Raw genomic sequence first — 22,563 nt, forward strand, 5'->3', positions numbered from 1 at the left:
CGAATAGATTGTAATGACATGATTGTTGTGTATTTGATGAAAATGTATTTATATTAATGAAAAATATCGCTTTTAAATCGCGAATTAAACAAAAAAACATTTTTGCATTTAATAATTACATTCGATATCATAATCGAAAATTCATTAAAATATAAAATTTGAAAATAATTTTATAAACAAATGAAAAATAGGCGTTCATTTGGTATCTTTGAGGAGATTTGCCATTTGGATGATTGAGAGGGTGGCATAAGACCCTCTATTAGAAAATGTTAGCCCATTGTGACCATAGATGCGACCGGTTGTGTGATCACTTGTAATCACTATTTACAGATTTAACGACATTATTCAGAGCAGCCAATGTGTCGCGATTGTCTTGAACTGTCCTATCAATTGGTGACACTCTGTTGGCACAGTTAGTTGGAGGTGATTCACATGTGGAAAGCACTGAATTAGGTTTGCTGTTATTGAGTTGCGGTATGAGTTGAGGTGAAGTGTCAGTCCGATTGTTGGTAAGATCACTGCCGTGTTGTATATAAGCGTTGAGGAAACTCCTCGTATCAAAGCCTTTAAGCTCAAAGTTGCCAAATGGTAGGCCTGGCATCGGAACTCTCAGATCTAATGGATGAAAGCCAAGCGCATTGGGAAAGAAAGGAAGCGGTAGTGTTGATGGTCCGCAACCAAGTGTGCCGTTGCACGCGGCGTCTGAGCGCTGGTAGTATGAAGACAGAAATGGAGGCATAGCTCCTAAACCAGCAGTCAGTCGCGCCATTGCGGCGGCCTCTTCGGCGGATGTATTAGTTCCGTGAAATAAAGCTCCCGGTGCGCCATATAAGCGGGGTATACCAGAGGGAAAACCATACATCAGCTTATTGTTCAGTCCATTCGTATAATTCATATCCGATGAGTGATCGCTATTAATATCATTGCAATTGTTGGCTCCAAACTCTGTCACTTTTTCTTCTTTGTTTTGAACGACTGTACCTTAATTTATATCAATATTCATAAATTAATTTTATTATTTATTTTTATTTAATATATAAATTGTAATTTTATCAATTTATTAACAGAAAATCTATTATTATATATTTTCTTATAATGAGACTATTCTTTTAGTAAAATATAAGTTTTATTAAAGTTATATTATGTTTGAAAAACAAATAAAATTATTAAAAATCGTTTTATTTTATTATTCAAAAAAGTTATTTTCTAATTGAAAACAAACAAAACTTAAGATAAATATAAAATATTAGAAAAAACTATTTGAATATTTTTAAAAACAAATGTGTAAATAATGAATCAATGGGTAGTCCCTTATTTATGACATGTGTTTATAATCAAGATTTAATTATAAATTGAATTTTATTTTAATTTAAAATAAAATCTTAGATAATGAGTTAAACTTTTAAAACATAATGTAGTATTTTTCAAATTAAATATTTATTTTATTTATTAAAATATATTTTTTAAATGCATTTATTTGAAATGTGGTTAAACCAAAATTATTATATTTCACTTACAATAGCACTTTTCAAATTACTGTATATAATAATAAAGTTAATTTATCTTCAAAAAGATAAATTTTATTCAAATATTTTTATACAGTTTCAATACAATATCGCCTAAAATCATAGTTGAATTTATAATCAAATGCAATTCAATTTATGATTTTTTGTTCAATTTTATGAAAGCTTTTAGAAACAGTACTCTACAAACAATGAGATGAATTGATATTGAGATCATAGGTTTAATGTAGAGCACAAAAATAAATATTATATTTTAATTTTTACAAAAGCTTTATTTATGTATATATGTATGTATGTAAAGTTACATGTATGAGTGTGTATGAGTGTGTATGTATGTATGTTTGTGTGTGTGTGTGTTTGGCTTAGGGCTTTAAATTTTAGACTTTAAAATAAAAAGTAGTAGGAATTGTAAAATGTCTAATGAATGGCTCATTTCTAACTATTTAGCATTAGGAGTACATTACAAATATGATATTATTATTATTATAGTATTTTAGGAATTAACTAAATTTTTGTATACAATGTTAGAGAATATATAATGTATTTGATTGTAGTATTGGTATATGAGATGATAGTATAGAGAACTTCATTAATGATAGTTTGTGTGCAATATATATATATATATATATATATATATATATAGCTATTAGTGTATATATGAGGCAAACAATTAATTTTGTGAGCCATTTGTGAGGCAATGGTTAGGCACTGATGTATGCAATTGTGAGGCATTGGTGAGGAGGTCCTAAACAGAGGTTTGGCGCCATAAAACAACTCACGACTCAATTAATATGCATAAGAGTGCCAATACTGGCAGCAAATGCTTATATAAGCTAACAGTGTCTCATACTGTATGTAATGTTTGCAAATATATAAATAATATTAATATATTAATATAAACATACTGTATATGCTATTTAATATACAATGTGTTTCTGTAAATATATTGTAAATGAATGGTATGAGAGATGTAAACGGTTTTTAGCAGACATTGCTATTAATATTTGATAAAATAGTATAACATTAATAACTTTGATGTGAATGTGTGCTTAATATAGCATTAATGAAGTCAAAAAAAAGACTGAGACAACACTGACAGCACCCGACATCATAAGTATATACTGTAGTATAACCTAATATTACTATAGAGAGCACCGACATGTGAATATTGTCAATCCGCGCCCATAATAACGATAAATGCCATAAATTATATAAATTTATAAAAATGTTAGTCTTTGTCGTACGTCACGGACACTAATTATACACCAAAATCATCTAAAGTATGTCTTACATCATAAATGGCAAACAACATCCCCTATCCCTAAGCATTTGATGCCATACCAGACCACCGAAAGCGTAAATGTTAGGCAAACGATGCAACAAAACATTTCTCTTTTTAAAATAGCGGACAATATTTTTACAATGTTTTTGAACAAAATTTGCTGTAAATTTTGCACTGACATTGCGGTAGGCATTGGCACCGTAACTGTTCATAAGCTGCTCTCTCACTGTACTCAATGATATGCATTCTGAACTCAAACATAAAGATCTCATAGAAAAGGATGTAGAGTTAGAAACAAGGGATGTATTGCTGTCAATGCAGTGATGCGGGAAAGGCATGCAATCAATGCATTTTCTAAAGTAAACCATAGTTTTGCATACATTTGCTTAATTGGTACGATTCATACCAAATGTTATTTCTAGCAATTATAAGAGCATAGGGGCAGTAATGTCGGGTCGCCAGTGATGACCAAATGGTAACTACCATTTTGTTGGCTCATCTCAACTACATTCGTTTAATTGCACTTTTAATTCAATTATTTCTGGTTTCACATAGAGATTGACTGAATGAGTGGAAATAAGGGAGAAAGAGAGAGAGAGAGAGAGAGAGAGAGAGAGAGAGAGAGAGATTGCTGTTTGAACACAACTATCTGCATATATAATACATAGTTTGATGTCAACAATGTATGTCTAACTGTGCAAACCTTCTGCTTTGTCGGACCGATCCGATGAGCGGTCGGGAGTTTTTCTGGGAAGAGGAGAGTCGTCATCGATATCGACTCTTTCGTCGTCGTCGTCGGAAAAGTCTTTGTCATTATCTTTAAGTTTGTCTAACATTCCTGAAGTCATATTTTTCAAGTCGTTGTCGTTGTCATAATTAAGAGATCGACTATTATTCATACCAATCACTAATTGCCTGAAATTTAACACAAAATTAAAACATTAAATAAATTTAATTATAATTATTAAATAATCAAAAAATTATACTTCTTTTCCCTTTTTCCGGCTCCGGTTTCACGGAAGCCCTTAGCAAATGGATTGTTATCTATTTTTAATCTCGTTATCTATTATTAAGAGATTGTAAATAAAAATCAGTTACTTTTTTATTTGCTATAAAAACATGTAATTAGTGGTTAAATATGAGTGAAATGATGATCAATGATGTAATGGTTGTTATATAATATATATAATGTATAATATAATACCTTTTCATTTTGATATGCAGTGACTGCAATAAATTCAGTCTCTTTGAAGACATATGTCCTGAATGTACTGTAGGGTAGTTTTAAGAGGTCATTAGCTCTGACTAGATGGAAACGGGGCTGATATTTGTGCATCGAATTCAATATTGTCTGCTTTTACCAAATTAAGAGCTCAACAATTAGTTTAATTAAACTATTAATTCATTTATCAAATTAATAATACATACAAATCCGTGTTTATCTGCGATATTGTTTGTTAGTTTCAGTTTATGAAATGAGACCACTTTTTGCATCCATTGTTCACCAGTTGATGGAGAATCTGGATGTATATACATTCGCTTAGGCATTTCGGGATCAGCCTTACCGGCCATAACCCAACGCGAATTGTGAAACTTATATCTGCAGTCATCGGCGGCCACTATATCCATAAGCATTATATATTTGGCCTTTTTATCCAAACCCGAAACACGTATACGAAATGAGGGAAACATTCTATGTATTCAAAACATTAAAAATTATACTTATTTTGAATATTTATTAATGAATGCAATTACTGACTAAACGTGTTTTACATAATAAGCCAACTTTTTAGAGCCGACACATACATACAACTAAATAAATATAGTGTTTAACCCTTTGCTTTCTCACTTAATTGTAATTAAATAAGTGATTAAATATATACAACCAGTTGTTTTGATGTAATTGTTTTTAAATGATTTAAATGCTAATCTCAGATTATATGTCTTTACTAAATAGCTTTGTTTTGTTAGTCTTTCATTTAAATAATATTGATTTGTTTATTTGCTTTCAAATTGATATGAATTTATAAATCATTAATTGGTTGACAGATTAAAAGCGAGGCATATATTATACTCATAGGTTATAATATAATGTACAACATATACAATAATAAGCAGTAAATTATATATACTGTATATATGTATACTGTAAATGACAATTATTATAAAAGCGTCAAATGGCAATACAATAAAAGCTAGTTTTAATAATTAGTTAATATTTTTATTAAATGTAAGTTCATTTGAGTTATAACTTATAACATCTTTGTTATTATTCCTTTTAATATCAATAAAAATAATTAAAAAGAAAAGTGCAATCATTTAATAATTGTTGATAATTACAACTAAAATGCACACTAAATGTATAATTATAAACAATATTTTTTTACAGAATGACAACCCATTATTTAACTAAAGGATACAATTAACAAACGAAATGATGAAACAATTTATATATAAATATTTCTATGTATGTATGTATGTATGTATGTATGTATGTATGTATGTATGTATGTATGTATGTATGTATGTATGTATGTATGTATGTATGTATGTATGTATGTATGTATGTATGTATGTATGTATGTATGTATGTATGTATGTATGTATGTATGTATGTATGTATGTATGTATGTATGTATGTATGTATGTATGTATGTATGTATGTATGTATGTATGTATGTATGTATGTATGTATGTATGTATGTATGTATGTATGTATGTATGTATGTATGTATGTATGTATGTATGTATGTATGTATGTATGTATGTATGTATGTAATGCATAAAATAGATGATAAGGATTAAGACATAATTAACTGTAGATTTGATTGTTAGAATGTAGTGATTATTATATAATAATATAGTCGTTGATAATAAATATGAGTTCTTTGGAGGTCCATAACCAGCACCAGTATAACCAGTGCTCAACAACAACTGCATAACAGCATCACTGGTATGACAACATCACACAAGACATGACATAACATCACTTTTTTAGCTCTATATCATCTATTAATGCAATGGTAATGCTTAACTGTCGGCTTAATTCATTGATAGCCCTGTGGGCCAAACCTGCGTCAGATATGAATAGGTGGGACAAACCTAACCAACCTTTTTGTTGTTAATAAGCATTAGTTTTATGTACCACCCGATTATGTTTAATCCAAAACTCAATAATTGTATATACATTTTGACATATAATCATAAAGAGATTCTTTTCAATTGGCTGTCAATGCATTAGGGCTGTGCTGTGCTATGTTTGTGCTCAACGTTATACACATAACAGTATATTCTGTACCTTTAAATTATGCTTATTCTGTGACATTAGACTCTCATACATATTGCATATATTCATAGATTAATTGTTTACACTATGAATACATACATATATATTCATATCCATAAATGTATTCATAGTATTGATAGACTGAATGACTGCACTCATAATATAAAGCATTTCATATAATAATAGGTTTGTGCAGACAATTGCTATATAAAGGATGTCATTTGATTTGTCATCCATTGTTGAAAACATATAAAATACACAAATATAATACATAGACATAACATCCAATGCAACACCAGCTCCACAGTTGATCCACTTATCATTGCTTATCATTTCATATTTCTCTGATTACCCAAAACTCTAAGCCAGACTACCTCTCAACTGTCGGCTTTCATACTCCCTGTTCTCACTCATCTCTCATATCAATAGTATCGATGGCTCAAAATATTGTCATATCTCTAGAAGCGATGCATTCATGCGTGTGTCCAGTGCTTCACCACTACTTCAAAGTTGTGTCCATTGTTTTGAGCCCTTCTTCACTAACAATCAAATGATGCGTTCAGTATATATCAGTACATATAGTAAGCAATTCACCACTAATTCAATGCCAGACCAGACACACCAGTGATATTCATAATTGAAATCTACAACTATTTTATTAATATAGTCTCTGGCTTTCAAAAAAATATCATAACTGCTTATTATATGAGTTATTGTGTTTTGACTATTCATATATCTTTCAATAATAATAATAATAACCAATTGAAGCAAATAAGCTCTGCTTTTGTTCAAAATATTTATTATTATCATATTATACAGAAAAAGGTTTGCTCTGAAAAAATCAATAATTTGCCACAACTTTTGTCTCCTTTTTATACGTGAATTATGTCTAAAAATGTCTATTCTTTAAAATTAGTGACCAAAATAACTAAATTTTGTTAAAAATTTCAAAAATATATAATCCATAAAATAGCCTATAATATTGTGCATAAAAATTACTTATTCAGTATAATTTACAATAATATTAGAAAAATATATAATATATATATATATTTATATATTATATACATATATTTTGTTAGCAAATGTCAAATAAAGCAAACAAATGACTGAAAACAGCGGCAGTCAATACACTAATGAGAAAATAGAGTGATATTAAGTGAGTCTCAACACTAATATAATAATAATTTATTGATTGAAATGTGCGTTAAAAATGAATTTAATGTCCAATCATTATACATATCAAATGCATTATTTCTTCATTAAATATTTATTTTGTTAAAATGTTTATTCATTCAAATTATATTAAAAAATAAAATAAAAGCTGAGAAAAAACATTACTTAAATCATATAAAACACAAATTTGAAGTTCAATTTATTAGATATTTTATTTATTACTTATATTTTCTTTATTGGAAATATATATATATATATCTTGAATAACAAATGCCCTCAAGCCTTTTTTAAAGTGATAACTTTTGTATAAAAAACAAAAAATAATTAATTTAAGTCATGAATATAAATGCTGCCAAACTACTACTACTACTAATAATAATAATAATAATAATAATAATAATCATACATGTATTGGAAAGTTCTAATATTATCATAATAAGAAAAATAATATAAATAAAAAAATTATTATTATATTAATATTACATTTTTTAGATATTCAATTCACGCCTTTAATCAAAAGATAATTTCTATTTTGTTTTTATCGACAAGTTTTAAAATTTGTCTCAAAAAAATAAAATTGTTTCTAATGTAGTGAATAAAGTATAATATAATATAATGTATAGTTAAGTAAAGCAAATAAAAAATTGAAACACTTTTTCAAATAAACCCAAAAACTTATTTAAAATTATATGTGTTTTGGCAATCGTTTTGAGTTCCAGTAATAAAATAGTATTACAATAATTACCAAACAATTCTCAAAACAAATAAAACTGTTTTATGTTTCACAGCATTACCTGTGCTGTTAAGTGTGAGATGAGATAAAAGTATGGGAAAACTGTTGATTTACTAGACATAAGGCAAGGGATGTCCGCCAATGTTGTTCCCCAGCACTTGCACTATCATATATATATGTACACTAAAATATCTCAGGAGATTGTGTCCGAAATTATATATAAAAAGAGGGAGATATCCAACATATTTTCAAATAGTATTATAAATGTAATGAAAAAATAAAGGCCTTTTGGGTATAAAGTTAGAAAACAACGACTAATGTGACAGTAAATAAATGGACTCTTGTTTTGTAAATTTTTTTCAATATATTCACTATAAAATTTAGGCAATGGTTGTTATATTAAACAAAACTAAATATACAATAAAAATAAATTTAGAATTTTTTGTTATATATTGTATTAATAATATATAATTTCCTAAAATTATTAATTAGAGGATGTGGTTTTAACAAATATTTATATATTAATAAATATATTCAAAAAATACAGTAATTGTGATGCCATAATTGCTAAATAAGCAGATCATTAAATTATTATAATAATTTAAATATACATATAATTACGTTATTTTAATGTGGTATTCAACAAAAATAGCATAAACATCTGTATTTCAAATAACAATTTTATATATCGTATATATAACTAATTATTTTATTTATCGTCAAAATTCTTTGTTCTAAATATTTTTTAAAGAAATTATTTTAATGACTTATTCGCCAAAAAATATTTCTAATTTTCAAAAGATTTTTTGAATTCCTAAAAATAAAATCTTGCATTTGATTTCTCGTAAACCGTGTAATTCAATAAAAAACAATAACATATACTGTAACCGATGAAAGCAAATCGTAAAAATGTTTATTACTTAACGCATTACTTTTTAAAATTAAGTTTTTTCTAAATAAACATTATTTTTGATTAATACAATCAACACTTTTGATAAAATGAGAGCTCGTTTTTAGTGTTTCAGTTCTCACTGAATAACAATCGATAAACTCATCAAAAAACACACAAAACTTATTTCTCTCTCTCTCTCTCTCTCTCTCTCTCTCTCTCTCTCTCTCTCTCTCTCTCTCTCAACGCAAACTCATATCTATCTAAACAAACACATGAAAACGTTTTTTAAAATTCAAGGAATTTTTCTTAAGGCAACCAATTATTTAGATAAGAATTATCTGTTTCTACAAAAACCTTATATTTTTATATTCTTTGCACATCTTAGACAAGAATTTAATTTTATATATTTTTTTAAAAATTAAATGATAGGATGTCTAACAGTGAGTTTGATTTTATGTCATCTAATTATAAGATAATATAAAACTCAAAATAATTAACAAATATGACACTTAATATCACCAACAAATAAATATAAGCTACTTTAAACATTTGATATTAACGTATCAAAAAAATGTTATTTATTGTTGAAACATATGATATGATATAGAATACTGTAGTTATATATGAAATTTGCAAATGTGTTAAAACAGTGTAATTACAGTAAATCTGGACAAACCCTATTTTAGTCTAATAATATTTAATATAAATTATGGTTACAATAAACATGACAAACGAGGGGCAGACCGACTAATGTTTTTTTGCTGATTTTCTAACCTTAAGGTATATATACTTTCGCTATTTTAGATTACTTACAAAAATAATTTCAAATACACATTATTGATATATACCGTGTATATTAACACTTTATTAACACTTATCAACTTTAAGTATCGTGTGAAAGGTTAAGTAAACTTGTTTTTACTTTAAACAATAAGTTTTGTGATTACTTTACTTTTTTAAATGTTGTGTTATTAATCTGAAACATGTCTTAAACAAATATTTAGATTAGTTAAGTGATTGCATTGAAAAATAGTTATTTATAAAATCAACAAAAAAAAACTAGTACTGATAACTGCTGGCAAATTCAGTGAATGTTAGCTAAAAGTGTTTATTTGTCATAATTATATGTTTGAAACATTGAAACCTCTTATTATTCATTGTCTCAAAAAATAGCTTAACAAACGTGTAACTCATCTGAGATGCGCTTTAGGCACATATTGGTTCATAATATTAGTCCTGTCTATGCTTTTACCAGACATGTAAAAAATTGACAATACATTTCCTCTGCATATATATTATTATCCATAAAAATCTATAATATAAAAATCTATAAAAATGTTTGTGTAAATAATAAAATTATATTAATATTAAACCTATGATTTAGTGGAAAAAAATAAATTGAGTTTTATGTGCATTGTTTGCCATTTTTTAAAATAAAAAACAAGTTTAGTGCTACAGAACTGACATACAGAGAGTGTAATATGTATTATGTGTGCAATAGAGCCACCAATTATCGGGTGATGACAATCAATCACTTCTTTAAACAGCAGAACCCCTTTTCAATGAACAATAGCTATGATAACAGTTGAACGTAACCTAAACTAGTTATCTGTTGAAAACAATCGGTTGTTATAAATAAAGTGGGATTTTATATAACACTTACAAAACAACTAAAAAACATATACACTATTCTCGAGTTTAGACAAAATTATAATAATAAGTGAAATTATGTACTTTTCTTATACTCTCTCTCTCTCTCTCTCTCTCTCTCTCTCTCTCTCTCTCTCTCTCTCTCTCTCTTTATTTCTCTCTCTCTATCTATCTATCTATCTATCAATCTCTCCCTTTCATTCTATCATAAAAGTTGTTAATAAAGACAAACAAAAAATGTATGTTTAGATCATTTTCAAAATAAAAATAAAATTCTTGGCTAATGATGATAATTATGATATATTTAAATGGTTATTCATTTAAATTTAAATATTTATTAAAATAATAATTAAATGGTAAAAATATATGTACTGTATAATAAGGATAAAGATTGAATTGAGAGATAAACATTAATGACTTTGTTTGATATATTGATTGAGAAATTAAATACAAAAATTGTTTATGCAGTAAAAGTGGCGTTTAATGAGTTGTTTTGAAAAAAATTATATAAAATGAGTTGCGATGTGATAGTGACCAGACATGAAAACATCAATAATTAGAAATAAAAGTTCAGACAAACATTATTTCAATGGTATAGCACTGGTAGTGCTCCCCAATTGAGAGTAATAACCAAATGAGACATTAACTCAGACTCTGGTCTCTCAGATGCAGTCAAATATAATATAAAAGATAGCGATGTTGTGATGCTTGATATGTATATAATGTAATAGCATTTACACAATATATGTGTTGTGAGAGTCAGATTGGCATCACTTTCATCAACTGATTGCAGCAATTGTGGCCATATTTACGATTCACTGGTATTGCAGTAAATCACTAAATCCATGAAACTATCTCTGGGTTACTAAATGACATGAAAACCAAAAACGATAACTAAAGTGATATATGCCCTTAACTGACATCAAGACCTCAAAGCGACCCCACTATAGCACTGTTAGTCTGTAATGTTGTAATGTATGCACTGTTAGCAAACATAACACAATTGTATTGAGACAATGAAAGTGGTTTCATATGAGAGATGATAAAGATTTGTGTCAAATCACTTGAAAGACGACTGCAATGGTTGTAATAGGCATTACATTTACTGACGTAATGTTAAACATTGATATTACAGTAATACAGATAAGTTTCATAAAGTTTATGGCATAGAGTGATGAATGGATTGAAGAATTTATTTATAATCAGTAAAACATAAATATAATGAGATTCACATTCATTTGATCGGATTGTTGCTGTCATAAGACAAGTAAATCTTAAGACAACTAATAAGCTGTGATACATAAGTGCCAGTGATGTCAGTGATGTAGTGCTTATGTAGTATTCACTGTTTGGTAGTGTTTGTCAGTGTTTGCCAAATGATTATCATAGCGTCAGAGCGGCGCCCATACGGCGGCTTTTGTCTGATGTGCCGATATATTAGCTTAAAAAACCTTAAGTAAACGCGACATTCAAACAGTACTCATGTCATGTCCTCAGTCCTACTCAGTCCTCATCGGACTTGCATTCATAGCTCGCAAATGCAGAGCCAAGCAAACAGTGATGCGACTCCTCGGGGCTCTCGTATGTAACCATTGCTATAGCATTGCATTGCATGCATGGATGACTGATTTTGCGCTCCACATGATATTCAATACTACATCTAAAACAAACCAAATATATCAAACTTATAAAACACTGAAACAGTCCAACTAATGCCTAAAACAAGCCGCAGTAATTGCATCCAAACATCACAACTGCTCTCTCTCTCTCTCTCTCTCTTTATCTCTCTGTCCTCTCTATAGGACTGATTTGATTGAGCCTAAAGGCAATGCAGTTATAAGTATTTTTGTGACAATACTAACACAAGAGAGAAGAGACAGTCAATAGGGGTCGTATGGCTGAGGGAATCGAAATTGTGGATTAAAAATAAAACATTTTATACAGATATACAGTAATATAGAGGAATGGTAGATTCAGCAAAATTGTTTGTATGTATGCGCATATCTTAGCAAAGTTTAGCCACGTTTTGATTATAACAAAATGATTATAAAATATGCTTAAAAATAACGTTTGCGATACAAATGGCACGACTTTGGTGTCATCACAAACACAAAAATGCATCCAATTATATATTCAATGACACAAAAGCTGGGAACGGGACTTAAAAATTAGCCCAATTTTGCATTAGAAAGCCGTGAATTATGTTTGCATTGTTAGGACTGTTAGGACACATTGAGTCGTGAAACTGTTCAAACTATAAATAACATACAATATATAATATATAACATGCAATAATTGTATGCTGAATAATATATATATAACTTATATAACAAGTGCACATACATATAACATATTAAATTCCATTGAGAAGAGTAATAGGGCTGTTGGCTATAGCACGGGGATGTACTCAGGGATACCATAAGAAACATACGGCATATATATGTGAGTGCACTCTAATTGTGCTCTTATAGCGAGTTAATGAAGTGTATGAACGACTATGGCTTGCATTTGACTTTTCATATATTTATACATATTTAATGATTGCATCCATAAGTTAAACACTCGATGATATCAATGGGTTCTCTATTTTTCTACAACACTGCCAGTGCTCACAACAAATGCATTAACATGTAATTCAATAATAATAATAATGGTAATGATATATAAATATTGTCCAGTACTCCACTATCAACAACACCCAACTCCTACCCCCAGCACTAATAGTACTACACATCATTGTTAGTGTCATATATTTGAGTGCAAATAAGGCTAAACAGGTATTGCATTGCATTTATAATCAATGATTGCATGCATTTGACATAAACTCGTAATTTAAATGTAAGTTATATTTCAGTACATTATACGAGACAATTGTGTGTGTGTTTGTAATACACAATAATAATCTATAGATTGATATATTTGAGGCAAATTTGAAGTGAATAGAAAAAAGTCGTAAAATAACAAAATATGTGAAATTTTATGAAACACACATTCAAATTGAGAGAAAAACAGAGAGATAGAGAGCACAGGCAGGCAGTGGAGTGGTATAAGTTTGATGACACCTTTTATCTGATGTTTATTGGAGTTCAGAGCTAAATAGTAATAAATGTGTGGACTTTTTTTGGAGAGTTAGTGTCATTAAGTAAGTGGCAAAACAGCAAAACTTGAGTTTTCATACACTTTTCATAGACTTTGCTTCACCTGCTTGTGCTTCATGTGTTTCAACACACAAAACACAACACATTGAAAGCCACTGTAATTAGTTGCACACACATAGCACTGATAGCACATACATTTCACTTGTTATGTATTATTGCATTTTGAAATTACTGTTTATATATATATATATTATATATATTATGATTGTATAAGAAAGATATGCCATCACATGAGTGAACTAAGAGTATGTTTAAAGTATGGTATACTGTAGTCAAACGTAAAGCTAATTTCCTTACTAAGACGTGACGTTAGGACAATGAGAGAGGAAGGGCAGTCACTGCCAGTACTTGACTATAGCTATACATCCCACTAATATTATCATCAGTTCAAGTCGTTAAACCCCTGGCAGATGTAGTCCTTTTGCAGCAATCATTTGCACTGATAGTATGAAAGCATAGTTTCATTATATGTTCATTTCAATGATGTACTTATTTCTCATACTTTAACTTTAACTCTAATCGCTTTTCAACATTTCTTTTAGACTTTCCTCCCAAACAGAGACTTACTTTTATAGTAATCAATAGTGTGTTAGCTTATCATAAAAAGAGTCTTTAGTAAGAAAACCCAATGATTTTTTGTGATATATGTGTATCGTATAGAGTGCTTATTGGCCTCTTTAGAGATCGGATGTACTGATTTGAGACCAATGTATGAAAAAATATAAATGCCATCAACTGTGTGATAGTGTGTTTCAATAGATAACACATACCTTCAAATATGATGCATATAATGGTATAAAACTAAGCCTAGATATGCGCATTCACTCACACGTGACATTACACGCATTTCCTGCACGCGGTTTAAAACTACGCGAAAATTTATTTGTAGTCAATAGTGTTGAGAAGTAGTTCGTCACCAGTAGTGACCTGAGGGCTAATCGAGACTTTTGACATATTTGACTAAAACATTGACTGTTATATTATGGTTTGAAATAATAGATGAAATATAAATAAGTTTTATTGTATATTATAATATATGTAACAAAGCAAATGCCATAAGGCTTTCCTCATGTCATTTGTACCCCGACTGCTGGTTAAGGCCTTAAATATTAATTTGATGTAATGTATGACTACTGACTGCTTGTTCTGCACTCTGTCAGGTCATTAATCGACATCATGCAGACAATTCATATCATAACATATATTCAATATATATATTCATAACATTGTTGGGCGGAAGTATAGACTGCATCTAATTGGATGTACCCATCAGTAAATGTACATTTCTATGTATTTATATGCAACCAAACAATCCTATTGTATCTAAATATAAAATGTGCTTTACTTATGATCTCAACACTGTTGAGATGCGGGGATGCGCTCATAATATGTTTATATGAATGATAGTTATGGCTGTAAATGCTGGACATTGACTCACATCAATGGTATTTATTATAATTAATATAAACCAACATTTTTTACAAAAGAAAGATCACCCAAAATACATGACCCAACTCAGTGTTATTATAAATGTCTTAACTAATAATATATCATCACATTATAGAAACTGTTGTTTTTATGAATGGCATAGCAGTCACTCATCGCCTGCATTGAGTGCCAATTGATGGCATGTTAGCTAACAATTATGAAAAACGGCCCCAAAATATCTAAATGAGGGAATGTATGTCCTTTTGCAGTCTCCATAGACAAACTGTAAGCAGAGCCCCAGTAATTGATCCTTTTATAAGTTTTGGTGCACACCTTTACCAATGTCTGCATCACTGCTACAAACGCTGGCGGCCTTACCTCCACTTCTTGTACACATAAAAAACATATCATAACCTCACATATCAAGTGATGCCAATAATGAGTGAGTGAGTGAATTGAGAAATACTGTGTATATGTATATATGTATGTGTGTGTGTGTGTGTGTGTGTGTGTGGGGTCGAGTGGTTGGGAATGGGATGTAATGGGATGTATGCTCACGAATAGTGAAATATTTAACATTTTGATGTGCACTGCAATTAGCATTCTTTCAAATATTAAGGAGAAAAATGATTAAAATATTGTTTTGTTGATCGCATTCATTACAACACGTCATCGACATTACGTCAGACATTTGGTCTCTTAAGTAAACACACCCTAAGGCATAATGAAAGCAATGGATAAGGCATTTGTATGGCAATTGTATATATAAATTTATATAGCTATGTATAGCTCAAAACTATTGAAATACATTAGGAATTCAATGGGAAGACAACAACTTATAACATATAATATATACATTATATACCATATAGTGTATACAGAATATACTGTACATATATACTATATATATATATGTATAAAATGTATGCCTGACTGTGTAATACTCTGGTTTCACTCAAATCTACTATAATTAGTTGAGAAATAATGTTTCATTGAATTGCTGAGAGACTAATTCGAGACTACATTTAGTGGCCATTGCTTTAAACTAGAAGGAGTGGTCCACACGTTTAATATCATTTATAATCAAGAGATGATTGTTGTAAATGTTGTAAATTATAACAGCATATTAATGAACTCACATTTTTGCACAACAAACATTGTATTGTAATTTATTGTGTGTATATATCATTATATACAACAGTATAAGTATTTTTCCAGTAACTCATATCATACATGAAAAGAATAAGCAATACTAACGAGACTAATCACACATAAGCTTTATATGAATGTATGAACTACGAGGACAGTCTATGCCCAGTAGGTCCACAATCTAGCATTACTTTTAGAGTACTGATTAGGGATGTGATACGAGAGCTTACAATAACTATTATATTATAGTTTGTAAAAGCATTGTGTTTAACATTAAGCTGTTGTTTGAAAGATTGCCTCTAAAAGCAATATTAAATGCACTGCTTTGACAACAATTGCTAGCAATGGATGCAAATCTCATGAAATAGAGAGCAGAGAGTAGTAAAAATTAGTCCTATTTTTTACATGAAAATTGTAAGACATAACCAAATTGTAAGTTAGTCTCACTCTAAGCCTGGCCTTGGCTGGTGATGGCTTGTTATGGACCCTACAATTGGTGAACAATGTATCACAAGTGCATATATCTATCACTAGTGGTTAGGTATTGCTTTTGCATCACTCAAGTCAACCATCAAATATGGTTCACAACACAAAATTACAGTGTTTTGGCAAACCATGTATTAAAGCCATCACTATAATGATAGCAATGCTAGTAAAGTATGTTTTGTCAAAAAGGTCTCAATTGGTGTTCAATTCAGTCTCAACTCTCAAACCACACTCAAGACATGATATGCCTCATAGAAACTAGCATTTAGTTAATCATACAATCATATCATCAATATATAAATAACTGTAATAATGTCTGTCTCACACATTTTGACATCTCATGTAAAAACTTTTCATCAATTTTTCAATATATCATATCATTTGCTAAAAGATTTTATTCCCTATATTTTTATTGTTAGCTTTTTATTATACGTTATGTGAAAATAAAAAGTGGCACAAAATTGGCACACGTTTTGAAAGTATGACTGCAATCATGAGTCCATTAAAGTACTGTATAATGTATATATATTTTGTCTTTATTTTAATGGTATATATGTATATAGTTGTCATATATAGCAAATATCACGCAATATGTGAGACAACATGCAAATTATGAGACACCAGATATACACTAATATAAATTATATATAAATTTGATGTTTCGGTGCTCTACTCGATGCTCGACTAAAAACACTTTCTGTATGACAGACCAGACAATTATACAAAAAGTTATAAACTATAGACAATTGTAGTCATGTTAGGAGTGATGTGCGTGTTATCAACACTTTAGACATTACATACAAATACTAATAAGAGATTCACAATAAACTTGTGAGCAATGAATGTAAACATGCGATCACTTCAGTAATAACATTAAGAATTCAATTCAATAAAGAATTGACAGAAAAGAGTCGATTAGTCTATCAGTTAGTCAGCACTGACTGACATAGAGAAGCAATTGTTAACATTTAGACCGTTAGACTGTTTGTCGGACATTGGGTTGGCCGCCGTTGGCACGCATTGTCAACACTGTATGACACCAACAGAGATGAGGGGACTCACCGAAGGAACAGCTATTTGTCACTCCGGTGGCAATGAGAGTCACTCACTCATAGGCACGTGCAGTGTCAATGAAATGCCATTATCCGTACGACCCTTTCCCTAACCCATCACAACGTGTTAAATGTGAAACAACAAAAAGATAGAAAGAGAGAGAAAGAAAAATTTGGTTAACAGTGTAAATGTATTTATGTGTAAAACACAAGTCATGTTTATAGAGAATATTTGAATATTATATTTATATGAATATATGTTATACAACAGTAATACATTTCTATGATTGTAATAATAATATATGGTTTATCATAACTGTGTGCTGATATGCGCTAAATATGTAAAATATATATGACGTGAAACACATAATAAATAACAACAACGTGTAAACACATAAACAAATGAATGAATCTATGAATGAAATGAATGAATGAATGAATTTACTATGAATTAGAGGCGTTCTCTCATTATATAAAATGGTACAGAATTTATATAACAAACATATTGTGCTATTGACTAATATCAATGTTATATCTCATATATAATATAATTTTATTGATAACATTATATACAATGACAACATTGGGTACTACCAGTCACTTGTAAATAGCGATATGAATGAACAGTTTGAGACTCTTGATTGAAAGTTACCACAACATTGGCACTGTTGAGACAACAAGAAGTTGGAGTCTAAACAATAAACGCTGTCTCGTACTCATAGAGTATTCATATGAAGTTTATTTTCAAGTAAAAACTCAGTTGTAGTCATAGCCCTATTAAGTGACTCTGGCTCCGGGCTATTTGTACAACGAGTCAGTGCATAGTCAAGGAAATTGAAGGGCTTGGTTGAGAAAAATGATAGGTTTGGCTATAAGTAACTGTAGGCTATTCTCTATAGATCTCGTTTTGATCATCTGATGCCAAGTGATGCCACTATTGTTTTTGTGTTAGTCAATTGTAATGGTCAGACTCGGTCAAGGCGTCCAAAGTTACACATTTCGGGTGCCCGTCACGAGTCATAACTAATATATAGGTCTGCTATAGGATCACTTCATTGGATGCTCTCTTTTATGAACACTCAACATCACCACAACTGACGATGCTCTCTACCAGATCACTAATTCACTATTGAACATATACTGTACATAGACATCATATACTATATATATATTTATGTACATATATCTATTGTATAATATATATGTTTGTATGGTAATGGTAGAGATAGTTGCAAATATTTAGTATGCAAGTGACGCGCAATAGAGGGGTAGCAAAACATTACAAACAATATGAGAGAGCTATAAAAAAAAGTGGTTTAAGTGAGAGCACAGGCATACTGGCACTCATTGCTAACACACAAGTTGTGACAAAACAAAAATAAATTTCAAACTATCATTAGTTAGACGAATGAATAAAATATAAGTACACAACATATTAGCGCATAGTCTGAGGCAATTGTCAAAGACATTGGTTGGCCATCAAAACCATCAATTGAATGATAATAATCAACTCAAAGCCAACAATATTGATAACATTTGTAGCGTACGTTTGGTTTCATCAAAGTTTTTTTTAATAAAAAATAAATAAATAAGTGATTTGTTGTAAACATTAGCAAATTGGAGTAAAGCAAACAATTTAAATATATTGAAAATTGTAGTATAATTTAGTGAATGAAGCCAAACATTGTATTGCTAGAAGGCCTGGACTATAATTTTCAATTTTAGATATGTTTAGAAAAAGATTTATATAATATAATTATGTTAGACTCCAGACTAGCGTTTCAATTGCCAGCCCATGAGGTTAGATAGGAATTTAAGGCTCAAAATACATATGAAGCCAGTGCTGAATGAAGTGGTCTTTATTTGGTTCACTCACTATAAGACAATGTGAAGAATAGTATGGAAATGAATGCACGCCTCCACACATTCTGGTGGTAATCATCACTGAAATCAACTAACAAACACTGAAATCACTATATTTACTACAATCACTGCAATCATTGGCATCACTGCCCACCAGCAAAACCATCACAAACCCTAAACAACAACTTGTGTTAAAACAACTTTAATTGATATTCAAACCAATCATTAAGCAATCTGTGATAATTTATTAATCAAACAATACATAAATTTTCCTAATATTTTATGTTTAAGTACAACATTTACGATATAAATTTATATCTCAAATAATAATTATTTTACGATAGAAAAAAAATTACCAAATATTATTAACACATACTTTTGATGTTATGATATGTTATGATATATTGAGTATAATTTTTTTGAAAATGTATTTATTTTGATTAGGAGGTAGTGGTGAGTGATGCGAGAAAAATGACCCCAAGGTTTGAAAAATACATACACACACACCAGTCATATAATATTTGAGAATTGCTAGCTATCTATCGTTAACTAGTGACTACTTCACATAAATCTATGTATTTTTATCCATTATCACAGTAGCAGTAAAGTCATTAGAGATATATATTTATATTTATTTATATATAAGACTATAGTTAGAAAACATGTCTTATTAAAGTTGCTTTTGATATTAAGATAGTGCAGTGGTTTCTACTTTTTTTGCTATTAATGTTTGCTAACACTTTAAAACATACATAACATAGTCTAGCAATCATTTTACAACTTTAATACTTTTATTATGATTATTATTAAAAACCGCTGCCTTTTCACCAGTAAATAATAAGTTGTATTTCAAAACGAAATAAATATTTATTTTTAGCACCACTTGTATTGCACTTTGTAAGAGTGGCTCTAATTTGCTTTCTTAATACTTTTTATGTATATATAAATATATACAATTTGTATGTATATATAAATATATACAATTTGTATGTATATATATAAATGGGACGAAAAATAATTTGTTAAACAAACTCTAACATTATCTACAAAACAGTTTTTTCATTATTGAAGAATTTTAGTCCAAGAGTGGTCTACACTTGAAGTTTGAATGTTTGTGTACACACTTTAGTGGTACTCATGGACTGTCAGTTGGTAGACAAGTATAGCCATACGTCGGGTCATTAGTTAAGCCGTATATCATATCGTATGGCTTAAAGGGAAACAGCGCTTCACTTATTAGTGATTCAAACATTAAGACTATCTCATCGATGACTGCATTTAAATGTGTCTTACTTTGAATGAGAGGACCAAATGGTAAACACAAAGCAATATATGGTTTGTAGAGAGTGTTTGTTAACACAATTGTTGTGTTAGTCATTGAATTGAGTCTCGATATCGACTATATATTCAAATACAAGACTCATATCGTTATTGAATGAGTGAAATGCATCTCATTTATGATTTGAAGACAATTTAAGCGAACAATTTAAGAGAGAAATTGCGGTCAAATTGAAAGAGAGACCGACTGGTAAGGGAAGTAGTGGTTTACTAATGTTGGGGCTATTGGGCTGTATTGGGTAGTATTGGTTTAAGTCAAACGGGCGACAGACAGTCATATTTGATGTGATGAGTGTCTCCAACTTTAAACGCTTAATGTGAAGACTCCAACACTGAGAACAATAGGAGGATTGTATACTCTGCCTAAAATGGTGTCACCTAATGCTACATTTGTCTCCTCACAAGCCCTGAGCCGCTATAACCTCACAAATCGTCTGTCTTTCCCATCAAAGCATAGTTCGTCAGAATAAGAAGTCTATGCTTTGCCTTAATATCGCATACTTTATAAAGACTATGACGACGACTATGAGGTCTACTATAAGGACTACTATGAGGACCTGTCTCTTAAGTCTGTGAACTTAATAGCACTGTTATAGCGATCCCTTAATTTACATGAAATACACATACATACTATGGACAGGCATTATAGTCTGTCTCACTTAAGTTGGCTTATAATGGCAATCACTGTGACTATACAGTGCAACATAAGAAACAGGCAATAGCTAAGAGCAAACATACCGTCTTCCAGATTTAGTGATAACCATTTCAGTGCCCAATGCATGAAATTTTTCCCAAAGATCTTTGGATTCAAGAATGACTTTAGGGTCGTCTTCAATGCCGTCATCTTCAGGTTCGAAGGGTCTCACTTGAGGGCCGCCTCCGAGTGAGTGCGACGCCAACACGTCCTCAGCTGTAATGAAGGGCGAACCGCCCGCTGACAGAGGCGCTGGCAATTGTGAGGGCATTTTACCGAACAGTCCAGACATGGGTCCGAATGCTGCCAAAGCTGACAAATAAGCCGACTGTGGCTGAGCTGAACGGTAGCTAAAATCAGCCGGTCTTAATAGGAAAGGCTGTTGGTATGCCATATCACTGAATTCGTGTGCTGGCCAGGGCTCTACATCAAGACGAAATTTCATTGATCCCTATTTTACGTGATGACCAATACAAGTCTATTACAAACACTAACATTCAAATTTACAATCAGATACTACTTAATAAAAACAGTCCAAACTTTATATATTTATATATTATTTATATATTAGTATTATTTATTATTCACAGTGTATATCGTTTGATGATTTTTAAACAATTATTAATTTGCTAAACGATAATAGTTTTGACTTTTTTAGTCAAATAAAAATATAGTTAAAATATAAACTTTTCGTAGGATTTGCTAATTGTTTGAGTTGTTGTTGTTGTTGTTGTTGTTGTTGTTGTTGTTGTTGTTGTTGTTGTTGTTGTTGTTGTTGTCAGTCGATTCTCAAGGCTTTCCACTTTTAGTACCACTTATACAGAGATTGAGACATACGATCACTAAGTCGTTG

General features: G+C 30.1%; 1 protein-coding gene across 2 annotated transcripts; it reads right to left on the reverse strand.

Annotated features, from left to right (window-relative positions):
- Positions 1-210: 210 nt before the first annotated feature.
- On the reverse strand, positions 211-22,229 carry LOC128953863 (T-box transcription factor TBX3-like). 2 transcript variants are annotated; one of them, XM_054299392.1, is made up of 6 exons: positions 21,755-22,229; positions 4,234-4,498; positions 4,010-4,156; positions 3,792-3,868; positions 3,509-3,720; positions 211-981 (listed from the first exon to the last, which is right to left on the reverse strand). In XM_054299392.1, exons 1-6 carry the CDS (start codon positions 22,153-22,155, stop codon positions 308-310), a joined length of 1,776 nt encoding a protein of 591 aa, XP_054155367.1. In that variant the 5' UTR covers positions 22,156-22,229; the 3' UTR covers positions 211-307. The 2 variants fall into 2 exon arrangements, with proteins under 2 accessions (XP_054155367.1, XP_054155366.1); XM_054299391.1 differs by having other exon boundaries at positions 4,010-4,159.
- Between the last annotated feature and the right edge of the window lie 334 nt (positions 22,230-22,563).

Source organism: Oppia nitens, unplaced genomic scaffold (genome assembly GCF_028296485.1).
Source record: "Oppia nitens isolate AA-2021 unplaced genomic scaffold, nextdenovo-longstitch-racon4-pilon3 scaffold23_pilon_pilon_pilon, whole genome shotgun sequence".
Taxonomy (NCBI): domain Eukaryota; kingdom Metazoa; phylum Arthropoda; class Arachnida; order Sarcoptiformes; family Oppiidae; genus Oppia; species Oppia nitens.

Excerpts from the sequence above, each read along its gene's own strand:
- LOC128953863 (XM_054299391.1), bottom strand. The coding sequence starts at position 22,155 with ATGAAATTTCGTCTTGATGTAGAGCCCTGGCCAGCACACGAATTCAGT. Across the intron at positions 3,721-3,791 it reads GCCGGAAAAAGGGAAAAGAA|GCAATTAGTGATTGGTATGA; the intron begins GTATAATTTTTT and ends GTTAAATTTCAG. Across the intron at positions 982-3,508 it reads TCGGTCCGACAAAGCAGAAG|GTACAGTCGTTCAAAACAAA; the intron begins GTTTGCACAGTT and ends ATATAAATTAAG.